This window comes from Taurulus bubalis, assembly GCF_910589615.1.
Source record: "Taurulus bubalis genome assembly, chromosome: 1".
NCBI lineage: Eukaryota > Metazoa > Chordata > Actinopteri > Perciformes > Cottidae > Taurulus > Taurulus bubalis.
Window position 1 is genome coordinate 39,125,619 of NC_136589.1, and position 25,081 is coordinate 39,150,699.

Below are 25,081 nucleotides of genomic sequence, written 5' to 3' on the forward strand. Positions count from 1 at the left end.
TGCTGGGAGGCCTTTTTTTCTACTTTGGAGGGCTATGCTAGCTGTTTCCCCCTGCTTCCAGTCTTTATGCTAAGCTAATAGCTTCCCTTATCTAGCTTCATACTCGGCGTGCAGACATGAGTTAGCAATCTGCTCAGCAAAGCTCAAAAGCCGTTTTCTAAGTGTCGAACTGTTTAAAGAAAAAAATGAGACTAAATTTGAGGCGAACTTGAAACTGTTAGATTTTGTATCCACAGTACAAAGTTGTTTTCTTTATTTTACAAATGTTTTTGTTTTATTACACTATAACTAGTGTTTTTTATTTCCATTCCCTGTAGCAGTAGTTACAATCATGTCTTTTTGGTTTGTGACAGTTTGGTGAAAGTGTGGCTGTTTTCTGTTACCTGTGTTTGATGGTTTTCTTACTTTATGTAAATTCCCCTTTGTGTTTAGGACAGTAAGTATATAACATTTTACACTGGGTCAAGTCTGACTGTGCAAACCTCTGTCCCAAATGAATTTCCGAGTGTGAGCGACTTCTTTTGTCGTGCGATAGTCACAACAGAGATATCAAGATTTTCATTAAGCTTTTGCTTTGCTGTGTTTGTCATTTTAAGTTTATTCCGAAAATTATTATGTCCTGTAATCTCGTTTTATTTCTTTGTTTTTGGAAGGCTAGAAAGCCATCATGTAAAGAGAAATAAAGATGAAAAAAGTATATATTTCTTACTGTTTAATTGAGAACTGAGATCAAAACAATCTGTTGGCATCAGTCAGGTAAAGTGGACTAATTGTGAGGATTTGTGGCCCTGTGATTTATCAAAATAAGAGATTACAGAATACACGTTTGGAAATTCCTCCCAGCCTTTCATTAATGCAATACTTAAATCTGGCAGTGGAGTGTAAAACGTGACAACATAAATCAGGGTTCTCCGTTTGACTGATGCAAGCGAGCTACATGTGTTGATGCTTTGTTTCCTCGTCTTGCATCAGCTGGGGAGGACACACGTGGGTCCAGTAGAGTGATTTTTTTTTTTTTTCTATTTTGCCGCACAAACATCAGAGTGGGACTGTAGAAATAGGAGGGCGATCTTCTGAAGCTGTCTGCACAAGATCCACTCAAACCAAACGGATGCCTTGTTCATGCGCATGGATCTCACGTACAGTGAAATGTGGTTTAAGTGAGTTCATGACATTGTATATCAGGGTCACACATCCATCACATGCACTTAAAAAGAATAATGAATAGCAACCTGCTCTTTTGTTCTTTCTTTCCTCAGATTATGCAGCGACACAATTAATCAGCTTTGCCGTGTTGCGAGATCTCCATGAGATTCGGACACAATAAGGACAGACACACAAAGGTCATTTGTTTAGACTCGACAATAATAAGATTCTGTGTGGCAACATATTAAATCTACAAATATCTCAAGAATCTAGGCTAAAGGATTAGTTTTGCTAAGTGTTAATTGGGTGTATGATATATCAAGACAAAGGCCTGCTTGTTTAAAAGTATTACAAAGCGTCATTAATGTACATCAGGTTATTTTAATCCCCATAAACATATTTTGTTAAAGGAGCACAGGGTCAGCAGCCCAGTTCAGTATTCATGGTAAACAAACAATAAAGATTGAACCCCAGTTTAAGAGCTGTCCTTTGCTACATAGTAATTAATACCATATAACTGAGGAGTATAAAACAACCACATTTGATTTTGACAGGTTTTTTTTTACATTTTTTGCATGTGAAGAAATTCTTCTTTTTTTTTTGCTAATACTGACATTTCAGGTTTAGAAATGTGAGTACATCCAGCAACTAAAATCAAAAAGCCACATCAATTCACATAATATGTTTTTATTTAACAACCCAAGTCAACTGCAAATGAGAACAAACAACCATTTAGTCATTATTTGTCCTGTTTGTAATACTGGTTAACGGCCGGCTGCTGAGAAAAGCATCGTTAGGGTTTGTACATCCCGTGAAAAGTGACAGGCATGGTGCACTCCACTTCCGCTCTGGCGATCTCAGACATATCCTTGGCGTTGAGGATGAGGAGGAACCCCGGTCTCTGAGTGCCTGGAGCCACCACGATGGTCAACAGCACTCCTGAGGACGCGGCACCACATTGTCACGCAACAATTTGAATCACACTGGGTGTCAGGTTTGAATATATTGAGTTTCTATTGCGGTTGTCTCACCATCATCTTCGTCTATCCCATCGGGAGTCTGAACAAACAGGGGCTCTGAGGGGTAGGAGTCTGGCTCCTGCCACACCCAGGTCTCCTTGGTCTTCACGTTCAACTTGCAGATCTACGCACAACACAATCAGTTCATGAAAAAGGCTTGTTTTACACACTTCAGTTGAAGGTATTCTGGTAGCCCTTTAAGCCCTAACCCTATACCCTAACCCCTAATCCTATTTATTGATTGAGTTGTGTTTAGAGGTTGTACATGGGGATTATATACTATTGTAGCCCTGATCTTTATGTTTAATTTGATACCTAACATGTTTTTATTTATACCATGTTTTTTTCTTGATTTTTATCTTGTGACCTGATATAAAAGAGTTTAACTTACCCTGTCTGGTATGAAATGGTTGAGACCCAGGCCGTAGGCGTACGTGTAATTCTTTCCTGCGTACTTTTGGTAGTTGATCTGAGGGAACTCAAAAGCTACAAAAAAAGCACATTAAAATGGTTACATAATGGCAACATTTCAGTGTGTATCAAAAGCCGATGTGTCCACCGTGACTCAGTGTTAAATGTGTTGGATGTGCTTGCACCTTGGCGAGGCCCGGAGAAGAGCACCTCCGGCTCCAGCCAGATGGTCCCGTCAGCGTGCATCGTGGCGGTGGCGGTGGTGTATGGCAGGCTGACGAGGTTCTTCCCCTGCTCCTCCTGCACCGAGGCCGCAACGAGACGAGAACAAACGACGTGAGACTTTACCTATGGAGAAGGCCGGTCGTGTCCAGACGAGCAAAGAAAACGGGCGACTCACCTTGTGGATGTCCAGGGGAATAACATATCGCCGGACCTCCGGCTGTGGCGCCATCATGGCCGCCTTCTTCACCTCCTCCCAGTTGGCTCTCAAGTTGGCCATCCAGAGGTAGTTGTAAACAAACTCGAAACTGCACGGATAATGAAATAAACGATCAACCAAATCTGCAGAAGATGGACGGGGAAATCTAAAGGTGCTTTAAACGCGGTCGTGAGCATTTCGATTGCCATCTTAATTTCGTAACTATAAAAGCATGCACGTTGACTAATTGACGTCAACAAAGCAAGGTTGAAGCTCAGTCCAACATTTACCCTTTCCATCCACAGAGGTCGACAACAATGAAGCCGTCGTCCTCGTAGGTGTTGATGTGATGAAACATGCCAATGGCCGCCCCTTTGTACTTGTGGTCGATGTACTCTCCGGGTTCTTTACTGGCAATGTGAAACAAGGTCTGTAAAACACGCATCAGAAGGAGACATCGTGAGATTTCAGAGACAAGAGGCGGCGATAAGTATCGAGGGTTACAAATGTACTGCAGGGTCTCACTCCTTGGCTCTCATTGGACTCAAAACAGTCCATGTAGTTGGAGCCTCGGACGCTCCAGGCACTCAGGAATTTCAGCAGGTTGATCTTCACCGGGGTCTCCACGAAGACAAAGTAGTTGTCCGACATGCCGAAGCTGAAATTGTGAACGAGAGAATGTCAAAACGTTGACTTTCTGTGGCAACACTGGTAACATACCCGATGGCGTCCACACACACACACACACACACACACACACACACACACACACACACACACACCTGTGCACGTAGGAGGGCTTGAACCTCTCAGCACTGGGGATCTGCACCACCACCTTGATCTTCTCAATGGGATCAGACTTATCTAAGGAGAAGAAAAAGCTTCTCAAAATGATGGGATTACATTGTTTCCTCTAACCCCGAATCATCATTCGGCAGCACATTTTGATTAAAGACAGAAGCTGAGTTTAAGGAGAGTTTCACTGCTGCTGTTGTTAAGTGTGGTGATGCCAGCGCTGATCCAAACCTTTCTGTGTGGGTGGAATCTTGACAATGTTGTAGGCCAGGGATGCTCCCTTCCCCATGCAGTTTCCGATGTTATACACTGTACCATCCTTCTCAATGTGAGGGTGGGCCGTCATTCCGTTAATGTTGACATAGTTACAAATGTCAACCTGCATACAAAATACAGACATTTCACTGTGTTTTTGTATGGGAAAAAAGGCAATTTTGCAGCCTCAAATGATATAATGTATTTGTATTGATATACCTTCTTCAGCGTCTCCAAGGTATCCGTGTTTACTTTGGTGATGAAGTTGGTTTCTGTTACGGCATAGAAATCCTCTCCAATGGGGAAAACGTTCACCAGGCAGTTGTCTGTGACCTCAACGCCCTTGAAGTAAGAGAAAAACCTGCACACAAAAAAAACGTTAAAGTACTCAGCATTTCTATTTTTTTTTTATTAAAAAGCATCCAGATTATAATGAGGGCAGAATAAAAAAAGATCTTGGGTTTTTACATGCAACCCACCTGGAGAAAATGTTTTTGCAGGGATCAGGGTACGCAAAGGTGCCGAACTCAGTGATCACCACGCGTTTCTCTGTGATGGCTCTCACGTAGGCATCTGTTTTGACAAACCTACGAGAAGAAAAAAGACATTTTAGATACAAAAAAATACATGTTTTATCGATTCATGGACGGCCTTTTATTTTATAAAATGTTGCTGATGTATTTTCTTATGGCTTGATTAGAATAGAGACCTGATGCTGGTTGGCACTAAACATCAATGATGCACAAATTGCCTGAAAAGGTACACAACACAAGTATTTTCTCTTACTTTCGGTAGTAGGTGACCTGGCCGTTCTTGAAGTCGAATTTGTGCATAAGAGCCTGGCCATCGAAGAGGTGATAGAAGGGTTCATCTCCAACCTCAAAAAGCCCTGGTCCTAAACGGAGAAGACTTCCCTTCAGAAAGGAAGGAATCCTGCCTGCAAAACAGCAACATAAAAAACACAAATCACAGAATGCAAAATGCTTTCAGAGCGTACTTTCTATGCTCTAATAAGAAAAATACTCTCGGTACAAGACTGTCAAATGATTATTTGACTGCAGTCTATTTCTGTGTGACAGCAAACAAACCTATGATTGTCGCTGGAAGCGGCTCAGCCAGTTCCTCACATGTCTCAAACATCTTCTTGTAGCCGCCAGCTGGGTGTTCAAATCTGTCATCAAACAGTGAAGACATCAACCAATATTGAAGCCAAGCAATTTAAATCCCATCGGAGCTGAATAAGCTGCCGACACACTGAGCTTTAGTCACTGAGTCGAGTTAGAGAAATGCAATACAGGAGAGCTAAAACACATTACAGTATATGAAAATCTTGAAAATAGAAAAGTAAAACCAACTACAGAGAAAGCTAGTTCAAAAAATGTTGAGAATCAATATGAGATAAAAGAATAAAAAGACAATTAAAGTTGGAATAATTCATCAGAAACTCACCGGCTGACCATGTTTCCTTCTTGTTGTGGCACCACACAAAGGAAACTCTTAAGAAAACTTCTGGTCACGTCTGAGCTGGACGTCTCTCTCCCGGTGGATTTGGGGTATTTATTTGTCCAGTGCCCCTCACGGTCACTGGAAATCTGCACTGTAAACTTTTCTCCTGGCCAATCACGTCGCACCGTGAACAAGAATCCTATTGTGCCAATATCCTCTGCTGGGTGACCCAATGGCGGCCCCTCTGAAACCGGATTTATGGTCGAGAATATCTATCACGCAGAATTGGCAAATGTGTTGCAATTGTGCATGTGATTTTTTCTTTTCTTCAATTGTGTCAATTGTTGTGCTTGTTTAGCTAAGCTGAGTCATACGAAGTGCAGTATATTTCAGAGTATTAATGCAAAGTGTGGGGTTTACCAAAGAACATAGAGCGAGTAAACAGAAGTGAATGGGGATTTTAAGTTCAGGAGTTCAGAATATGTGCAATAGTTAATTCATAGAAACCTTTTGGATTGAGACAGAAAACTGGAACTTGGATGTACCACCACTTTATTCTATATTAAATAATGGTTTTCTGAAATAGCACAGTAATAGCATGAGGATCTATTGTGAAACAACAATAACGGTCAACCATCATAACTATTTTTAGACCATCTTGTACAAAATAAGACGGTTGCTCGACACTAATGGATGAAATGTGGCCAGTTGTTCTTTGGTCTGAACTAAAAAAGCCTTAACTTGCTTGTCTCAGTGTGACTATAATCCAGGTGAAGGGATTATGTTTGACGTAGTCTCAAGAACAAACGCTGCATTGTTCCTCCTGGGAAAAAACACCATTAGTAAAGAGAGAGAGAGTTTCACCAGAAGCCGTTGTGACGTGGCTCCCCCAGCCAACACATGCAGACTGACCTTAATTAGCAATACATAACATTGTTATCAAACTCTATGAATAAAAAAAGAAAGGGTTGGTTAGTGAATACTACTCAGTGAGAGGGACAGAGGTTTCAGTCAGAGTTCAGTGACCCCAAACACAGCCAGGACCCAAAATTGATTTTAAATCCAAAACTGCAATTACTTTCAGTCTCATAATGAAAGCCACCCCAACTCAGACTCCACTTTGTATATTTTTCTGGGCCTTTCAACCATTTCACATGGCCATCATCATCATCATCATCATGATGATGGCTGAGACGTTTGGGCAATTTAGTGTTCTGTGTGTGTTGGAAAAACTTCAAAGAAAGTGTTTTTTTTAAGTGAAACTTGAGTTGGGATTGTTTTAGTCAAACTACTATTTCCAAAGTCAAGAATACATTCTATTTTTTGTATGAAAGGAGATATAACCATGGCAAAGACATAGATGCTCTCCTTTCCTCTGCTCTGATTTCACGTCCTCGTTTAAAACCATCTCTAAAAGGAAAGGGAGACCTCTGTTGGTTGTTTGCAGGTCAAAACTTTTCCAACCTAGCATTCAGTGTCGCGCGCGCTGGTGTGCAGGGTCTAATATTAGAACGATAAATCCGAGGAGGCGAAACTAAACACAGCAATAAACCTACGTTAACCCGTAGTGTTGTTATTCCCGTGTTTTCACTGGGGACGCAGGTCAACTACACGCATGCGCACGTCGTTCGGAATAACAATATGGCGGCGATATGCTATAGCCTGTTGACGTAGTCGATAGCTAGCTCCTGGCGTTTGTCCGGCAATTTACCTTTAAACGAGCTGCTCTCACAACACAACTGTAATCTCAGTTTAGTCGTGAACGGCGGGGCTTTCTGTTTAAACGGGTTTCAGTCGGGGGGCGAAATGAATTACACTACCAAGGTGGTCCAGGTGACCAATGTGTCGCCGAGCACAACGTCGGAACAGATGAGGACACTGTTCGGCTTTTTGGGAACTATCGAAGAGCTGAAGTTATTTCCACCAGAGTAAGTTGACTATTTTTTTTTGCCGATATAACGTCACTTTGATGGCCACTAGCGTCGCGTATTAGCTGTTTGTTTGTATGTATGTGTGTGTGTGTGTTTTCTTTCCTCAACGGGTTGAACCTAGCCGAGGCCTAAGCACGGGCCTCGCGTGCTAGCCTCGACTGCAGCCTAATAACGTGGACGTTACCTAAAAGCGAGCAGTGCTACACTCGTATTCATCGTAGTTTGACTTTATTGTGTCTCTAAACGTGTAACTGCACACACAGAGAGACGTTTATTTAAGTTTAAATGCATCCTGTGTGTGTAGCTTGTAGCGAGAGAGGGGGAGGGCGGTTGAATAAAAGAGATGAGGCTTAAACAGGGCAACAAATAAAACGCTTCTCGTGTTAATGTGAGTGCTTTGGGTTTTGCTTTCTTCGCAGCAAAGGCAAAACAAGTTACATAATAAAAAGGCGAATTACAATCCTCACGATGAGACAAGTCATGTTGGATCTGTAGTTTTCGGCTGTCTCATAATTATAAAACAAAAGATTGATGAAACCGTCGCAGCGTTGACTTACTATCCGCTACCATAGCATATTATGCACAACGTTGAATGCTAACGTTGTGCATAAAAAGCTATTTATTCATTATTGATTAGTATATGCATTGTTTTTTTGGGGATGCATCGAGAAATTGTACAACAAAATGTGGTGAGGTCTTCTGATAACTGGTTTGCTGCGACCCAAAGACATGAAAAAATAGAGATTAGCAGCAAATTGACATTTGTGAAACAGGAACCTAAGCATATTTTGCATTTTCTTCCATAATAGACTAATACATCAACAGAAAATAATCGATAAAATCGACTTTCTATCTTATAATCATAACGTTTTACTGATGTTGGTCCTGGCTTTGGTTTATGGGCAGCAGGGAAGTTGGAGTGAGATGAGTTATTTCATGTTTTGAGGGAGTCTGTGTGACAAAAGCTCAAATATATGCCCATGATATGCATTTTGTTATCATCAAGGCAGTATTGTGTGTAGTTGCTTCTTTACTGAATGCTTAACCTGCATAACAATGTCTGGTTATGATTTAACAATATTACATTCTCTAGACAAAGACGTATTGTATAGATGATTGTTTGCACTTTCACGCTGGATAATATTTCATAACACTTTACTTCCTCAACAGTGACTCTCAGATGCCGGTGACATCGCGGGTGTGCTTTGTGAAGTTTGTGGAGCCGGAGTCCGTCGGAGTCTCTCAACATCTGACTAACACCGTGTTTGTGGACAGAGCGTTGATCGTGGTCCCGTTCGCCGAAGGTTTGTCACGTCATTATTTCCACGTATGAGTGGTCCTTGTTGATTGAATGGCATGAATAGTGAAAATGTAAAAGAGTAAACATAAAAAATAAATCATCAAGTCTTTCACATTAGGGAATTGCACAAGTCAACTCACCCTGGTCTGTTTATCTGAGCTTTTGAAGATAATATCAATGATATTGTTAATTCCATTCCTTCCCATTGTCTATGAGAAGTTCTTAAACAGACCTATTTTCAGATTGTTGGTATACTGTGGTAGCACATCCCATGTCTGTTTTCACCACCACAATGCAATTCTGTTGATAAACTGGAATGTATTTCTCTGGGCAAATGCATATCAACCATCATACATATGTCTCTGCCTAAAATAACAATTTGCTCTGTATGTAGAAATCGCAGTATACCAAAATCTACTTGACAGACGTTTACAGATTAGGAGTTGAACGTTGCCAAGCTGTGGGCGCCGCAGTGAAGTGAAGTTGTTTAAAATCTTAACCATATGCATTTTATTTTCTCCCCCATATTGGACTATCCTCTGTTAAACTTCTCTCTGTTATTTGTGTGTGTGTGTGTATGTGTGTGTGTGTGATTTTTGTAGTGAAGAAGGCAAAAGCAGCCCCCTCGTTGATGGCTGAAAGTGGTCCTCTGCCTGCCAACAGGGGATTGTAGACATTTGCAAAGGCCAGCAAGCATTCAAGTCCCACCCGCTCTTTTTGTGTCCTCTATTCTTTCTCTGCCTTCTCTTTCCCCTTCCTTCTGTCTAATTTATTCTTTTCTAGGTGGTTTAGTTTAAGGTATAAAGGTCAGATAGCAGGGACATAGCCTGAAACGGTGCTCATTTAGCATTGTTCTGCAACACTTTTGAATGCTGCTTTGCCATATAATGGCGACTGCATTGTTCCTCAACAGATAAGGCTGGCACTATTCTTCATTGTTTTGGTCGTTAACGATCCCATGAAAGGACCAAAAGATCATCATTCACCAAAAAGCATTTAAAGTACATCATTGAGCCACACTGTGGGGACTTCAATTTGATGAATGCAGGCATTGTAGTATATTTTCCATCAATGCTGCTGATGCCACTCTGCAGCTATAAATACTTGCCAGCAGACACCAAATGTGTATTAATCTGCCATTGAAAATAGTCCCCTGCCAATGCACATTTTTTACTCCTGTATGAGAAACATTTGTTTTAGAAAGTCACTCCGTCTTTTGTATTAAGAATCAAATTATATATTTGTGACCTGTTTTTTTACGATTTCCGTGGTAACAAATTAGATTACGGCTGAGAGCAGAAAGTATTGACATTAACCAGAAATGTTTTACCGCCAGCTTTCTCTTAATGAAATATGTAAACTAACTCTACACAGAAAAAGCTTTTTAATTCATAAATTAATTGAATCATTTTGTTATTATTATGAGTTTTGTGTTAAAAGCCGACACAAAGACACTGGGTGTTTTAATAATTGCTTCATCACACAATGCCCATGCAGCACCGCACATACTTACTCAAATGTGAGCAGCTAATTGTGCGAATTAGCCAAGGAACTTGAGTCTATGATTGGTTATCTTCTATAACAGCCGAATTGTCTTAAGATGCCCACCCAACATGACAGTATGTTGGTAAAATATATTCTCTTTAACAGTGGTCTTCTTTTGTTGTTGTGTTTTACAGTTCTTTTTCCTGGCTCAGCCAGTCCTGTATACCAGGCCCTGCTGAAAATACCATCCAACAGTTTTGTCTCCTGCAGAAATTTCTCTCCAGTGTGCTCCTATATTTACATGTTGTCACTGTTGTGTGTCTGTATTTACGTCATGTCTTTTTGTGAAAAAGTTGTTTTTGGGGGGTGGATTTTTATTGTGTGATGATTATGAGGTGTTTTATTTGGCATAAACAAACAAAAATCACAATCGGTGGCAAATTGCAAATAAAGATGATGCCAGTATTTGTTTTAATTGGACTGGTAGCGCTGATCGACCAAACCAGTCATCTTCTGCCTCGGTTTGGTTGATTGACGCAGTGGCAGGTAAGGATACTAGAATAATGATGTACAGCAGACGCGCTACCCACCCTGAATTCTGCTATTGTCATTTAGTACATACTACTATATGCTCTGACATTTGTGTTTTTGGTAAGTAAACACTGATAGCTTGTATAGTGTTCTTGCCAAATCCCTAAAATTCTCTCTGTTGTGTGTATCTCGATTTTTCTCTGTGTGCTTTTAGTAGCGAAGCCGCCAGCGTGAGTCGCTTGTTTCAGTAAACGTCTTAATGAAAATTGAGGGCTCACCCAACTGGAGAAGCAGCTGTGCTTGCTAACGTTTGGTTCATGACTTAAAAAACACTTTCAGGTGATATATTCTTGGCAGTGTTCATTGGAGTAGTGTGATTTATCTTCCAGCAATAGTTAAGTCACTGCAATGATTTATGTTGAATTCAGGGAACTCTGATCTGTAAGGTAACCATTGTGTTGATCCTAATTTGAGGACTTTTTTTCTTTTCTTTGTCTTTTCCAAAGTGTCTTCTCTGTAGTGTGTGTGTGGCGATGTCGTTCTCTCCTAATGCCCGCTTTTATTTTTCTGTAGGCTCTATTCCAGATGAGGCTAAAGCTTTGTCACTGTTGGCGCCAGCAAACGCTGTTGCAGGAATTCTGCCGGGAGGAGGACTTCTTCCAACGCCCAATCCCATGTCCAATCAAGGGGTAAGCCTCACAATTATCTGGATATGGAAGAAGAAGTTTGTGTTTCCTCATTGTATAAAATGTAAACTAGTGGTGCGCCGTGCTTTCTACCCAGAAATCCTGCTCCAAATTATTTGAGATCATTATACTTTATTGGCTGTTGGCATGCAGATGCAGGAATGCCGTGCCATGTCCAATTATCATCCCTAATCCATTTTTTATTTATCTCGCCACAAAGTTCATTTAGTAGCAGTTCTGGGCGGTCATATGACGTGGTTGACCTTGGAAACGGCAGTTGGTTCATTTTATTTTGGGGAATTTTCATTATTACTTTATTTAAACAAACAAGAAATGTGAGTTGGTGTGTGACAAATAAAGGCAAATTGTCTTTTTCAGTTTTTGTGGTCATTTGTGGGTGATGTCTTTTGTGTGATGGTGATTTGGAACTGAAAGAGTGAATACGTGGACGCCCCATCTGTCAAAAACTGTAAACTGTGATATTAATGCCAGTTTGAAGAACACAAACCGATCTCAACAAACACGCACGTATGCATTTGTTTTGGTTGCAGATGGGAGGAAACCCTTTCGGTGTTCCGAACATGGACGCAATGGCTGCTTTTGGATTCCCAGGAGCCAATATGAACCCACAGGTGAGAGGTGACACTGATAAGTAAATATGTTTTCCAAAACTTGTAAAGCTAAACATGCAGTATATTTGATTCGACAAACCTTTTACCAGCATAAACATTTTTATACTTTTTTTCCCCAGGCGGCCGACCAGCTGTTAAAGTTCATGACAGATCCAAAGTAAGTCGTTGTAAAGAAGCTCCTTTGTGCCTGAATGCAGCTCTAAATTACGGAGTAAAGAAAATAAATATGCAGATGAGTTTGTAGTAACGATGAGTCGACTAACTAATGATTCTTTTGTTCAGACTGAATCCTTTGGCTGCAGGCTTGAACCTGAGTGCAAGTCTGAAGGCCGACGCTTCTAATAAAGAAATCGAAGAGGCCATGAAGAGAGTCAGAGAGGCCCAGTCGCTCATTTCTGCTGCCATTGAGCCTGGAAGTAAGTGGAGTAATCTGTTCTGTGTGCATTGCACTGTTGCATAGTTATACGACTTATTCTTCTAGTTTTCACCTTTCCAAAAAGTCCTTTTGTACATTGTATCTTGAGAATACTTAGCACTTGCTGTTCCTTCTGTCCAGCAGACAAGGAAACCAAAAAGAAGCGCTCTCGTAGTCGGTCCAGGTCCAGGAGGAGGCGGTCCAGATCACGTTCCAGACACAGGTGATGACCGTTAGTTATGTGAAGAGATGAAGATGCTTTTCGCTGAACGGGAATAAAGTTCAATGTCTGGTTGCAGGCGAACCAGGAGCAGATCACGACGACGATCAAACTCCAGAAACAAGCGGCGCTCCAAAAGCCCTCGCAGGAGACACACCGACTCCAGCAGAGACCAAAGCAGGCGATCTCCGAGCAGATCCAGGTGGGTTAGCTGACAGACGCGCTTCACGGCGATGGTGGTTTAAGATGCATTTGAGCCCGCCTGAGATCTTAAATGTGTCCACAGAGATAGAAAGAAAGAAGACTCAGGGAGAAGAAGATCCAAAACGCCGCCAAAAAGCTACAGCACAGCCAGGAGGTCACACAGCGGGGACCGGTGAGTGGAGCGAAGGGTCTCGTGTGCTCGGGCAGAAACAAATATTAGTAATACAAATGTTTGTATCGCAGCTACCAAATCTTCTGTTTTTTAAGTGGTCTGCTTTCTGTCCCATTCTGCGACACAGGAAGCGCAAGAGAAGTCGAAGCCATAGCCGATCTCCACCAAAAAAGAGGTCTCCATCTCCACGAAGGTTGGTGTGAAATATTTGTGGATAATACCAACGTCTTATCACGCCGTTTATGAGGAAATGCATTTTTATTTTATTTTTTACCGATCCAGAACCTAACACGCCTGACTTTTTTCCTCTCCACCCTCCACAGACACAAGAAGGAAAAGAAGAGGGACAAGGAACGGGACAAGGACCGCAAGAGTGAAAGAGTCCGCGAGGAACCGGAACGCGAACGTTCCCCCAGCAAGAAAAAGAAAAGCAAGGACAAAGAACGAGAGCGGGAGAGGGAGCGAGAGAGGGAGCGGGAGAGGAAGTCGGACGGAGAGAAAGGAGATGTCAAGGTCGGTATAGAATGTTCCCACACACACTTCACCGTGAGCGCTGCTGTTCTGGTGTAAACTAAACTGGGTCTCCTCATGCTTTACACTGTCGCATCCATTGGTTTTCCTTTCATAGGTCACCAGAGATTATGATGAGGAAGAACAAGGCTATGGCAGCGGGAAGGAGAGGGAGGACAGGAAGGATTCTGACGACTCTGCTTTGTCTCCTCAGTCTGTAGAAGGTAACGGCACGTCGCGGCCTGTGAAGCAGGCCAAAGTTAACGGAGCCGACGATCACCACGAAGAGGACATGGATGTCAGCGATTAAATGGTCTCTCTCTCTCTGTCCCTCATTATCCCTCCGTTTTGGTTGTAAACATGTTGCGACTTTTTGTTTTTTCCTTCCCTCCCACTGGGGTAAATCTAAAAATGTAAAGTGAGCGTCAATTGTATTGATTTTTCACAGAAGAGTCATCCACTCTGGGTTTGCCCGATGTCATCGTCACATTGCTTTCAGTACCCACACGCTTTTCTTTTTGCCTCTACAAACGTAGTCGGTTAAAACTGGAAGTAGGCTTGCTTTGTTTTCCTTGAGCTTGTGTTGTCAGGTTTTGTCCCTTTTACATTTTTGTTTAGTGTCGTGGTGTGTTGCCTCTCTCCCCCAAAACAGTTCAATACATTTGTTTCTTGTTATTTGAAAGTGTTGATTGTTTTATCTAGGATTTCTTTTATAATAAAGCCTATTTGGGAGAACCAAGATGTCAAGAAATTATTAAGTACACTAACGAGACAAAGTGCTTGAATGAATAATTTAACTTTTTCCATGACATTTAATTATAAAAGTTCCAGCTTCAAGTGAAAAAAAGAAGTGTTTTCTTATCTTTAGTTGAATGTGGGTTTAAGTGTTTTTATTGTTATAAATTGAACAATCAAATGATTGGCCTTTTTAATCAAAAATGAAAATCAGTGATGAAGAAAATAATTTAATAATATTGCCACAAAGCAGTCTCACTGAAACGCTTTAAAGCGACAGCCCTGTGTAATAACATTCATATCGCCCAGTACAACATGGAATACTGTCCCCTTTAATATACTTGCACAAAGTCAGTTTAAACATGATGCTGGTGCTTTATTTAAAGGGAAGTGAAGTAGGTATGGTTGCAGTACATGTAAACTGAAGCGAGAGGCAACACAATGCATCGGATTTATTTCCCATGCGGAGATTTTTGGAGGATATCCAGAAATATCAACGTCACAGTTTAGTTTACTCGCCTTGGATTAAAAAGAAACGGGACAAATATGCGCAGACTACCATCGAGGAGAGATCTTTATAAGCACAAAAAGGGTGTTTCCAAAGTGTTGTAACAGTTCAGCTTCTCCCCCTTTTAACCTTGAAAACCAAATGACAAAACGCTCAGCGAATACGGCTGAAAGATGCATGTGAACCAGTCGGCCAGCGCAGCCAAAGCATGCCTTAAATACTTAATATCAGTGCAGTATTAAACTAAGAACAGTTTACCTGATACCCCATCTGGGTTCTCTCTCACAAACAAACCCTCGGTATGGTACAACGATGCACTCACGGGGAGCACAGACGATCACGGCGAGCGCGGTGACGGCCGAGAGGTAACGAGAGCCGACCTGAAGACGCAGGACATCCTGCACGGGGAGAAGGGCGTGATATCCAACTGTTGATGTCTCCCAGCTGGTTAAAACATTCATACGTACTGGATATGTATTGCTACACAGTGTTTCACTCCTTTTGAGTGCGTGTGAGCTTAAAATAAATATATATATGAATATTAAGCTCAGTTTGAAGACATAGCTATATATTTTTTCTGACGAATTACAGATGAGACGTGAATTATTTACAGATGTCAGTGCAGTTATGAATGAGAGTTCAGTAATCAGTTCTTGGAGATGAGAAGATAATAGATATTAAAATAGTGATGATGATGAAGAAGAGTCCAGGTCGTGTCTTCTGACAGCTCTCACAGGAAACGGCGGCAGCAACACGGCGTCCTGCTCTGGGCGATGAACAGCGAGTGCGATGACGATCGCCCATTCCACAAAGAAACAACTGCCGATATGCATCTATGTGTGAGATGGGGCTCTGTAACATCCGCTTGCATCCATTCGCTTTGGATCCATCAGCAAAAATTAATAATAACTGATCAATAAAGCCAGTTCCCCCTTTTTTTTTTTTTTCTTAAACGCATTATATATATATATATATATATATATATATATAGGAATAAAATAATACAGGATTCCTCTTTTTTTTGTTGTCTCAAACAGATAAGCGGTTTGTGTCAGACGTGTTTTCCAGGTCAGAGGTCGGGGAAGCGGCTGGGATCCTCTTTGTATTCAGCCGGGATGACGAACGTAGAATCTTCAAATTTGTCGTAGCGGAATTCCTGAAAAGTGACGGTTGCTGTGATGGTGGGGAAGACGGGGATGTCTGCAAAAGGGAGAAAAGCACGAGATGAAAACACGTTAGTCTGCGCCCGCCCGCTCACGGGGAACGCGGTGGGAGGTCGGCACGCGTACCCAGTTTGACGGGAAACCCCGGAGGAAGCTTCATCTGGACGAACTCCCGGAGTTTGTTGAAGTGCTTGAACGGGGCGATGACCTCCAGCACGTTTAGTAACCTGGAGGGCGGCGGAGGAAAAGGGAGTCAGCGCTTTTGCTTTCGCGGCCTTTTCTTTGCCAACGTTTCACAAAATCAGGGGATTAAGTCAAACTGCAATTTGAGATCTTGAGGAGAGCTGCAACAATCAAACCATTAACTTTAAAAAGTCAAAGTTCTCTTGATTCCAGCTTCTTAAATGTGAATATTTTCGGGTTTCTTAACTCCTCTGACAGTCAACTGAATATCTTTAAGGACAAAACGAGACATTTGAGGACGCCATCTCAGGTTTTGGGGGAAAAAAAACTGCGTCTTGTAATTGAGTACATTAAACTGAACATTTTGACAGAAGTAGCTACAACCTATTTTTAACATTTACAAAAGCACAGAAGGGGAGAAAATCACATTACAGAAAAAACACGAGCCAGGAGCCTTCATAAAGGCCGGGGTTTTAGTCCAGCTCCATTAAGGTTCATTCAGGAGAGGAGATAACGCAATTTACGACATAATGTCCCAGTAATATTTTACATCTCTGCCTTTAACCTATTACAGCCGAACACCATCCCACATCCTGTGTAAATCCGACATCCTCCCTGAAACACGCCTTCTCCTTTAAAAATTCCCCTTTTTCTCAGATGGAGTTTCCCCTCTATGAACCCTCTCCCTGTCCATAAATATGGGTTCTTGCAGCGATAACCTCTTTTCTCTCAGAGCAATCAATTGTCGTTAAAAGTAGTGTTGTGACTGACAAAAGATTACAGTTTAAATGACAATAATGAGGCCATCGAGAAACGGTGTCACCATTACATAGTTTGTCCACCAGAGAGCAGATGTCCTGCATCCTGGTCATCTTCAATAACTTAATTAAATGGATTTTTGTCAAGCAATATATTGTTATTGGCTTTTTAAAATATTTGTTTATCAGCCTTATAACCCTGTAAAGGTCAGGCACTCATATCTACATTGCTGAGCAAATGCCACATGAAGGAAGGCATGAGTGCATAGCAAATGAGAGATAAGTCAGGTTTTTTTCACCCTTAGCACATTCTAAACACTGACATTATGTTTATTCTGCCATCCTCTCATCAGTGCGCTCTCTGCCAAACAATCGTCATCCACCTGGGGGTTATTCTTCGTACGTGGTTCAACAAAGTCGATCAAAGTCTTAAATTAGCGAGATGATTGACATCAGGCTTTCCCGGTTCTTCAAAAGGTTGACCCACCCTCAAACAGTCTCATTCATTCTAACCAGACGTCATTCATCTGGATAAATGCTCGTGCACGCTCCTCTTCAAAAAAGGGGGAGTAGTCGAACACAGATTCCATGATCTTCAAACGCTACAATTTTAAATAAACTCTGAGAAAGAGCGTCTCTTCTCTCCGTGGAGGAGCAGGAGATGATCACGACTATGTGTAGATTACCATATAACTAGGAGTTTGAAGTATGGGCAGATCAGTACCTTAATCATGTTCTACAATAATGATATGTATGGTGTACTAATAACACCGTCATATAATAATGAGTGCTTTAACTCATCCATAAGTTTCTTAAGCGCTAAACAAACGTTACGAACAGCACGCCATGCAACGGCTTTCCCGATGTTCTCCGCATCGCTGACACTGTATAAACATGTACCAGTCGCAAAAAAGCTCAAGGCTGTGATCTAGTCAGTGAGACACTGTGATCCAGTCTGCATACAGTATGTGAGACGAGCGATGCTCTGCTGCGCTGCGGTGTTTAATGTACGGCTTGAGGAGGTCTCGGCAGAATCTATATCGCCGCGTACAGGAAGTCATCCTGATGTGAGAACGGATCTTGGCGATCTGGAAGAACTCTCTCCCTATAAAACTAATATAACTAATATCGCTCCTTCATCAATGAGGAAGGGAGCTGCCTTTTTTGTCCGGTGGGAGTGGCCAGTTTATCCAGTGAATTTCAGTAAACCTGCTCTGGAGCAGGTTAAGGGATTTCGATGTGTTGCTATGGTGATTTTTCTAAACTTGCTTCGAAGAACCGAAAAGCCTGACCTGCGGCATCTTATCCTGAAAATTATCCGGCTAACTCAGTAAACCAGGTACGAAGAATAGGGCCCTGATCTGCATTATTTCATCTCTGCGTCACTCGTTCCTAAAAATCCAAAGTGTGTTCAGCCAGGATCCAGCTGCGTGGCGGGCCTCGTGACTACATCTGAGGAGGACGGGGATGTACTCACGACTCGATGCCCAGAGGGAAATCCTGGCTCATGGCTACGTTCGCTTTGAAGTTCTTCTTGCTTTCTTTACACACGAGCTCTCTGCCGAGATGAGGCGGCCTGGAAGGCGGGAAGACACGGGGAGAAACGCACACGAAAAGATGTTGACTTTTATTCTCGGGTGTTTGACGTGGAATGCCCCGATTTAATTGTTCTAATTGTGATGGGGACAAAAATACAAGATACTTACTTTCCTTGCTCTGCAGAGATGTACTCCTCCCAAGAAATGGTGTTGGGTGCGGGAGCTGTGAGGGACAGCCGTCTCACGGGCTGGAGACACGCAAGTATCAGTGAGCGTCATATTCACAGTCACAGTCATCAGGCGACCACTACTATTTACCATTGAATTGAAGTCCAAACAGTGATTCGTTCCCCTCTCTCTCTCTTACCTCAAAGTTCTGTTCACTGATGCTGCCGCCTTTACTCAAGCTCTCCATGATGGCTTTGTTCCTCAAGATGTCCTCCTCGCTCAGGTGCTCTCGCCGCTTCCGGGACTCCAGCACCAGACCGTTCACGGAGTAGAAGTCAGCCAGGAAGTTTCCGATCCTCTCCTGCACAGAACACGAGCAGGTGTTGGGTGTTTCATCGAGAGTCATCCTGTGAATTAGCCGCAGGGCAGGACTGTACCAACTTCTCAGAAGACAAAAAGGTCTAAATCTTAAAAGCTCTCATCCTGAAACAGATATGGGAAGATGCTGCGATGAAATATGATGGGTATTTTATTTGGCTTCGATACCCGATCCAAAAAAAATGTAACACCCACCGTTTTATCCTCTCTGAACAGCCAGCCGATCTGACTGCGTGAGAAGGAGATCGACTTGGTGGACAGAGTCGCAGAGTAGACATCGCTGCTCATCAGAATGTCCACCTCCTCCTCCGTCTCCATCTCCGACTCCTTGGTGGAGCGAGACAATGGCGGCTCATGTTAAACAGCTGATGACGCGATGTGAAACAGTCGGTCTGGTCGCACCGCCCACTCACCTCGTGGTGTATTCTTTGGTACACTTTTGCTTCATTGTCCAGAACCACAAAGGTCTGGGAGGGAGCGGCCTCGCCGGTGAAAATGAAGCTGAGGTCCCCGCGCTGACACTTCATGTCAGTGAAGTCTATGAGAGTGGTGTCGAGCCTAAATCGAGATAGAGAGGAGAGGGAGTGTGTGAAGATAGTTTCGTCCTACTTTTTAGATCTAAAAGAAGTCCTCGACCTGGATGTCGACCGTAACGTGCTTCAAAAACACAGAATTAGATTCTCTCTCGTAGGACACTGTTACCTGATGTTAAGCCCCTGCTTGTAGATTTTACAGGCATCAGATGGCAGCATCCGGGACAGCAGAGGCACTGAACACAGAAGAGAGTCAATAACTGTTACTTCACACTCTAGGTTTTGCATTTGAGGAAAAAAGAAAACACTCATTTATCTTTAACACAATCCTTGAGCTTGTGTCATCAATTATCAATGCTGTTGTAGAGTTGAGAAACAGCGAGACAGTAGGCGTAGTTGCAGTCGAGATAGTTTACTCAAACTCCACATAAAATGTACAATACTTGTGCAGTACTATAGCGGCAGCGCAAAACCCCACGCTTCCCGGAAACCAAACCAACCCAGACCCCGGAAACCCCACCAGCTCTTAAAGGCACAGTAGCCCTTAGGTGAATGTCTCTCACAGTCCGTATGTGGGTCACCACACTGTAATAATTGTTCAGAGTTGGCTATGTAAACCCATTTTTTCTTTTTGTGTGAAGTCTAAAAACTCACCCCAGCTCTGAAAGTCCCAATGCAGCTCCAGATAGAAGTCACCGAGCTACAGAAAAGACACAAACACTTCATGGGTCAGAAAAAGAAAAGTCCAGCACAGAGAAGATTCCCCTTTATGCATTTCAGCAGTTAATATGCATACACTAGGACAGAAAAAAAGTCAGTTATGCAAACTGAAGCCTGCTGAGATTTGTGAAAGTACAATAGTGTGAACGTTCAGCGACGCTAACTTGAGTCTGCTCACCTCCTTGAGAGCGTTCAGTAACTTTGGCCTCTTGTCCTCCACACTCTCCCTGGACTGCTGCTTCAGCTTCCGCAGTATTGCTGTGACTGAGGAAACGATGACAAGAAAAAAGAAAATGAAATGTCTTTACGTCACCTTTGAATGACGCTAAACGAGGTACGCAACTTGTATCTCCCACTAGTCTGACTGGAATATTGATAGAATTGGTCGATATAGATATATTGACGATCACATGACAGCGCTGATGTGAGACGCATCCTGGTCACCTCGACCGGGGGAAACGTTGCACTGAGCAGAGAAGTGCTGATGAGGCGCCTCGCTGCAGCTCGTCATCACTCTCTGAATGTGTACATGTTGAAAAGTGACGACACGGCGTCTTTTGGTGAAAAGCCGCGAGCCAAACGTTTGACATCGAGCGCAGCTCGTCCTTCACGCTACGCGACAGCCAGCTGTGAGATGCATTTTTATTCGTCCGTGTCTGTCTTCGCGTGTCCTTGCTGGTGGTGTGGATGTACCCAGCCCCCTCTTGACCCCTGAGAGTGCTGTGACCTTCTCATGGTCCCAGTCCCACGCCAGCCTGCCACAGCAGCAAGGGAGACCCACGCCGTGGGTCTCACAACCTCCATCACAGACAGAATGGGAGGTTGATAACTCACAGTTAGATTATTGTTACAGCCACACAAAAAAGCGATAACAGAAACAGGTCAGCTCAGCTTTGTCACACGCAAAAAAGAAAAGAGATTAAAGATGTATTATTTTGTCCTTTCTTCTTAGACGCTAGTCTAGCCTTTTATATTCTCTATTATCTTTAGTTAAGTATACAAAATTAACACCACATTTAAAAAAAGAAAAGAGCAGTGGATTCATCCCGAGCCTTTCATATGTTATGTGACTGGTTCTCACTGGACGCTTGCTCTAAAAGCAGCATCATTAAGCAGGGGAGTGACCGGCTGTAAGCTAAGCGCTTTCTAACACTAAGCCATCATGCTGGCTGCGCTCCAGCCCATCTGGATGACAAATGCTCAGAGAAAATCCCCACTTTTAGTTTTTTAGCTAGAGCGACCGGGTGGCCGTCTGTCACTGTTTATCAGTTAAAAATCTAAATGTTCTTTCTTTATTATTTTCTGATGCTATTAAGATGTTCTCTGCAACTTGACTGGATTTCAATAAAACTGATTTCATCCCTGATATTACTGCAGAAACTCTGCAGAGACGGAACCGAACCGAACCGACTCGAAACTCAACTGGCGGGAAATCTTTCTGCAAAGCACGGATTCTTGAAATTAAATTTACATTGAAATTAGTAATTATTCAACTATGAGAAATAATAGCGAGTGTGACCACAAACCCAACCCCAATTTTTTTTTTAAACCTATTCACAGAGCGGCGTTAACGTAACTCACTCATTTGCCGGTCGCCGTAGCTGATGGCTTCTGCCAGAGGGCTCCATCCCTGTGCATTCTTTATCTTGACGGGAGCGTTGTGGGCCAGCAGGAGGAGGGCGCATTCTGAAAGAAAAACACACATTTTGCCAAATATAAAAAGGTAAATGTTATTTTAATATTGAGGTCAGCATTAACAGTGGCACCACCACCAGACACCACTTCCGTGCTGGAGGTGAGATACTTTCTCCCCTTTCTTCCTGCTCACACGTTTGCCTTGCAGAGTTTCTCAGTATCCGAATGATGCGTCTCAAAATAGAAGGTGTCATATATTCTAAAAACCCTAATTTGTGATTTTGGCCTATATAATTGACTCATGCCTTCTGCACTACAAAACGAAGTATCCACTTCCTTACACGTTGGCTGCATTGCATGAAATCTGTAATCTATGTAGATTTCTGTAGAATATTAACCAATCAGGACGGCGAGTGGTATGCTGGTTACCGGGCACTGCAGAGGTCAGAGAAGACACGATGAGTGCAGCACGAGTATGGCGGGGCTACTCCAAAAAAAAAGAAGGAAGGAGAACTGTGCTCTTTCAATAGAGCCTCATTATCACAGATGAAAGGCAACGCACAGCAGATTCACCGTCATTTTCTGGGCTCAACCCGAGACTGCTAATTTACCGTGTGAGAAGATTTCATTGTTTATTTTGGTTCTCCGGCTTCCTCGCACAGTCCAAAGACATGCAGCTAAGGTTAATTGGAGGCTCTAAATTGCCCGTAGGTGTGAATGTGAGCGTGAATAGTTGTCCGTCTCTTTATGTGCCCTGCAATAAACTGGCGACCTGTCCAGGGTGAACCCTGTCTTCGCCAAATGTCAGCTGGGATCGGCTCCAGCGACCATAAATAGGATAAGCGGTTTGAATAATGGAATGGGGGAAGAAAAAAAAATACTATAAATAAATCAATTTTACCTTTGTGGCCCATCATCACAGCCAGGTGAAGAGGTGTGTTCCCTGAAAGAGAAACACATTAAGATGATCTCCAAATTTACATAAATTTAACCATCAAATAATTCCACATGTGAGAAGAGAGGCTTGCTGACGTACTGCATTTAAACTAATGAACTAAAACGCTCACCATGCACATCTTTCTGAGTGATGCTGTGGGTCCTGATGAGAGAGGAGAGCCGACGCACGTCCTCCTTGAACACGCACTCGTGGACGGGGAACTCCAAGTCCTCGCTCGTCAGGAGGATCGGATTCTTGTTGCTGTCCACGGTGTCCACGGAGGACGGGTTTCCGTTGATGTTGTTCTCGTTGTGTTGTTGTTGTTGTTGTTGTTGTTGCAGAGTCGAGGTTTTGGCAGCTTTCTGAAAAACCTTGGTGGACTTGAAATGGTTGCCGGTCCCGTTGGAGGTCTCGTCGTACGCGTCCGTGATCTCCTCGTTCTTGTTGGGTTTGTTGTGGTCCTTCCGGACGGCGCGGATCTTCTCCCCCGTCATGGTGACGTCCCCGTTCACCAAATAAACCGTACTGCGCTAACTTAGGATACTTCTCGCATTAACCGGATTTAACTTTTGATTTAAAATAGATACAGCTTCTTAGCTTCTTAGATATTTAGTGACAACGGCGAGGCCTTGTAGCAGCTCGCGGGTCGCGTCTCCGTTACACCTGCTGCTCCGAGCAAACCTTCGCTAGCGAGCCTCACAATAAAGAAACGAGTACGGAGGGTGCGGCGATGAAATCAGAAAATAATGCTAAACATAACAGAACTCACGCCGACTCAACGGACAGATAATAATCAAAATACGAATGATAAACGACTACATCATTGTCGTTACCGTGCCTTTTGATTTACGCCGTATTTCGGTTGTTTGCTTTGCGGCAAAATGTCAGTCGGACGACTGGACGCTACAATAAACCTCCTGAGCTAACGGCTCTGCTAGCGGGAAGTCTCGCGATATCATCCTTCGACGCGCAGCTCGAACGCGAGTTCGTGCCGTTTACGTCATCTTCATGAGACACTTTTTTTTGTTATACTTCGTCGCAAAGTAAGAAAGTAGCTAGCTAGCAAGCAAGGCTCCGTTGTTTTGTTTTCAAGAATGGCAGCCTCAAAGAAGGGGAAGAAAGTTGTGAACCAAGAGGAACTCCGGCGATTGATGAGGCAAAAACAAAGGCAGACAACGGACAAGAAGCGCGTCGAGTCTCCTTTTGCTAAATACAACAGTCTCGAGCACCTCAGTTGCGTCTTGTGCAATGTGCACGTTAAGTCCGAACTGCTTTGGCCGGCGCATGTTCTCGGAAAACAGCATAAAGAGAAAGTCGCCGAGCTGAAGGGAGGAAAGAATCAAGCGGTGATGGCACCACCGCAGATTATACCGGTGAAGAGGAAAGCACCGGGCAACAAGGACGCGGACGGGAAGAGGGTGAAACCCTCGGCGGGTGCGGGTCAGTCCGCGTCGTCGTCGGGGCTGCCGGCAGATTTCGTTGAAAATCCCAGCAACAAGGGAACCGTTTCTACTGATAAATCTGCTGGTTTGAGTCTGTTGGCTGGAGTTTATGATGATGATGATGATGGTGATGGTGGTGAAGAACGTGCCGAAGAGGCGGGTCCGGCAGGAACCACAACTCCCGCTCCGAAAGAGACCGAAGCTGCAGGACTCCCCGAGGACTTCTTTGACAGCTCCCTCCCGTCCGCACCGGCCATCTCCCACTCTGGCTCCATCCTGAAAGCGGACGTGCAGCAGGAGAAGAGCGCGGAGAAGAAGGAAAACACCGCCGAGGCGCTGCCGGAGGGCTTCTTCGACGACCCGGTGAGGGATGCCAAAGTGCGCAACGTCGACGCGCCCAAGGACCAAATGGACAAGGAGTGGGACGAGTTTCAGAAGGAGATCCGACAGGTCAACACCAAATCGGACGCCATCGTGGCGGAGGACGACGAGGAGGGCCGCCTCGAGCGGCAGATCGACGAAATCGATGAACAAATCGAGTGTTACAAGCGAGTGGAAGTGCTGAGAGACAAGCGGGATGTGGTGAAGAGCAAAGTTCTGCCCAGCGAGGAGCGCATGGAGGTAGATGGCAGCGAAGAGGAGGACGAAGAGGAGCTGCTGGGGCTTCTGGCCCAGGACTGGAGGGCTAAAGGGGCACTGGCTTAAGTCTCTCTAAAGCTCAAATATACACAACACGTGTGTGTGTCTCTGTGTCTTGCAGCAATTGTAAATATGTTTAACGCCTCTTTGCCACATCTTTTGGTA

General features: G+C 43.4%; 4 protein-coding genes across 7 annotated transcripts; 2 read left to right on the top strand and 2 right to left on the bottom strand.

Annotated features, from left to right (window-relative positions):
* Positions 1-1,939: 1,939 nt before the first annotated feature.
* Positions 1,940-5,241, bottom strand: rpe65a (retinoid isomerohydrolase RPE65 a; the record flags this gene model as incomplete). The annotated part of the gene is made up of 13 exons (XM_079215278.1): positions 1,940-2,085; positions 2,178-2,289; positions 2,557-2,651; positions 2,762-2,876; positions 2,977-3,106; positions 3,288-3,427; positions 3,523-3,655; positions 3,780-3,861; positions 4,024-4,171; positions 4,267-4,408; positions 4,527-4,634; positions 4,834-4,980; positions 5,132-5,241. The coding sequence occupies 13 exons, from the start codon at positions 5,239-5,241 to the stop codon at positions 1,940-1,942; spliced, it is 1,608 nt and encodes a 535-aa protein (XP_079071404.1).
* Positions 5,242-7,266: 2,025 nt separating this feature from the next.
* Positions 7,267-14,308, top strand: LOC306737219 (uncharacterized protein). Of its 4 annotated transcripts, XM_079218929.1 has the most exons (12): positions 7,267-7,421; positions 8,595-8,728; positions 11,314-11,429; positions 11,978-12,058; positions 12,178-12,215; positions 12,341-12,474; positions 12,615-12,696; positions 12,773-12,895; positions 12,980-13,069; positions 13,197-13,262; positions 13,393-13,582; positions 13,698-14,308. In XM_079218929.1, the coding sequence occupies exons 1-12, from the start codon at positions 7,300-7,302 to the stop codon at positions 13,887-13,889; spliced, it is 1,368 nt and encodes a 455-aa protein (XP_079075055.1). In that variant the 5' UTR covers positions 7,267-7,299; the 3' UTR covers positions 13,890-14,308. The 4 variants fall into 4 exon arrangements, with proteins under 4 accessions (XP_079075055.1, XP_079075053.1, XP_079075054.1 ...); XM_079218927.1 differs by lacking the exons at positions 7,267-7,421; positions 8,595-8,728 and having other exon boundaries at positions 11,095-11,429; positions 12,788-12,895; XM_079218928.1 differs by lacking the exons at positions 7,267-7,421; positions 8,595-8,728 and having other exon boundaries at positions 11,095-11,429; positions 12,618-12,696; positions 12,788-12,895.
* Positions 14,309-15,891: 1,583 nt separating this feature from the next.
* LOC306737386 (ankyrin repeat domain-containing protein 13C-like) lies at positions 15,892-23,329 on the bottom strand (the record flags this gene model as incomplete). The annotated part of the gene is made up of 13 exons (XM_079219113.1): positions 15,892-16,022; positions 16,112-16,212; positions 18,404-18,502; positions 18,633-18,712; positions 18,832-18,993; positions 19,206-19,337; positions 19,424-19,568; positions 19,713-19,779; positions 20,198-20,243; positions 20,442-20,527; positions 21,845-21,949; positions 22,800-22,841; positions 22,966-23,329. The coding sequence occupies 13 exons, from the start codon at positions 23,327-23,329 to the stop codon at positions 15,892-15,894; spliced, it is 1,560 nt and encodes a 519-aa protein (XP_079075239.1).
* Positions 23,330-23,929: 600 nt separating this feature from the next.
* On the top strand, positions 23,930-25,008 carry znf830 (zinc finger protein 830; the record flags this gene model as incomplete). Its single annotated transcript, XM_079232276.1, has 1 exon — positions 23,930-25,008. One exon carries the CDS (start codon positions 23,930-23,932, stop codon positions 24,980-24,982), a length of 1,053 nt encoding a protein of 350 aa, XP_079088402.1. The 3' UTR covers positions 24,983-25,008.
* Between the last annotated feature and the right edge of the window lie 73 nt (positions 25,009-25,081).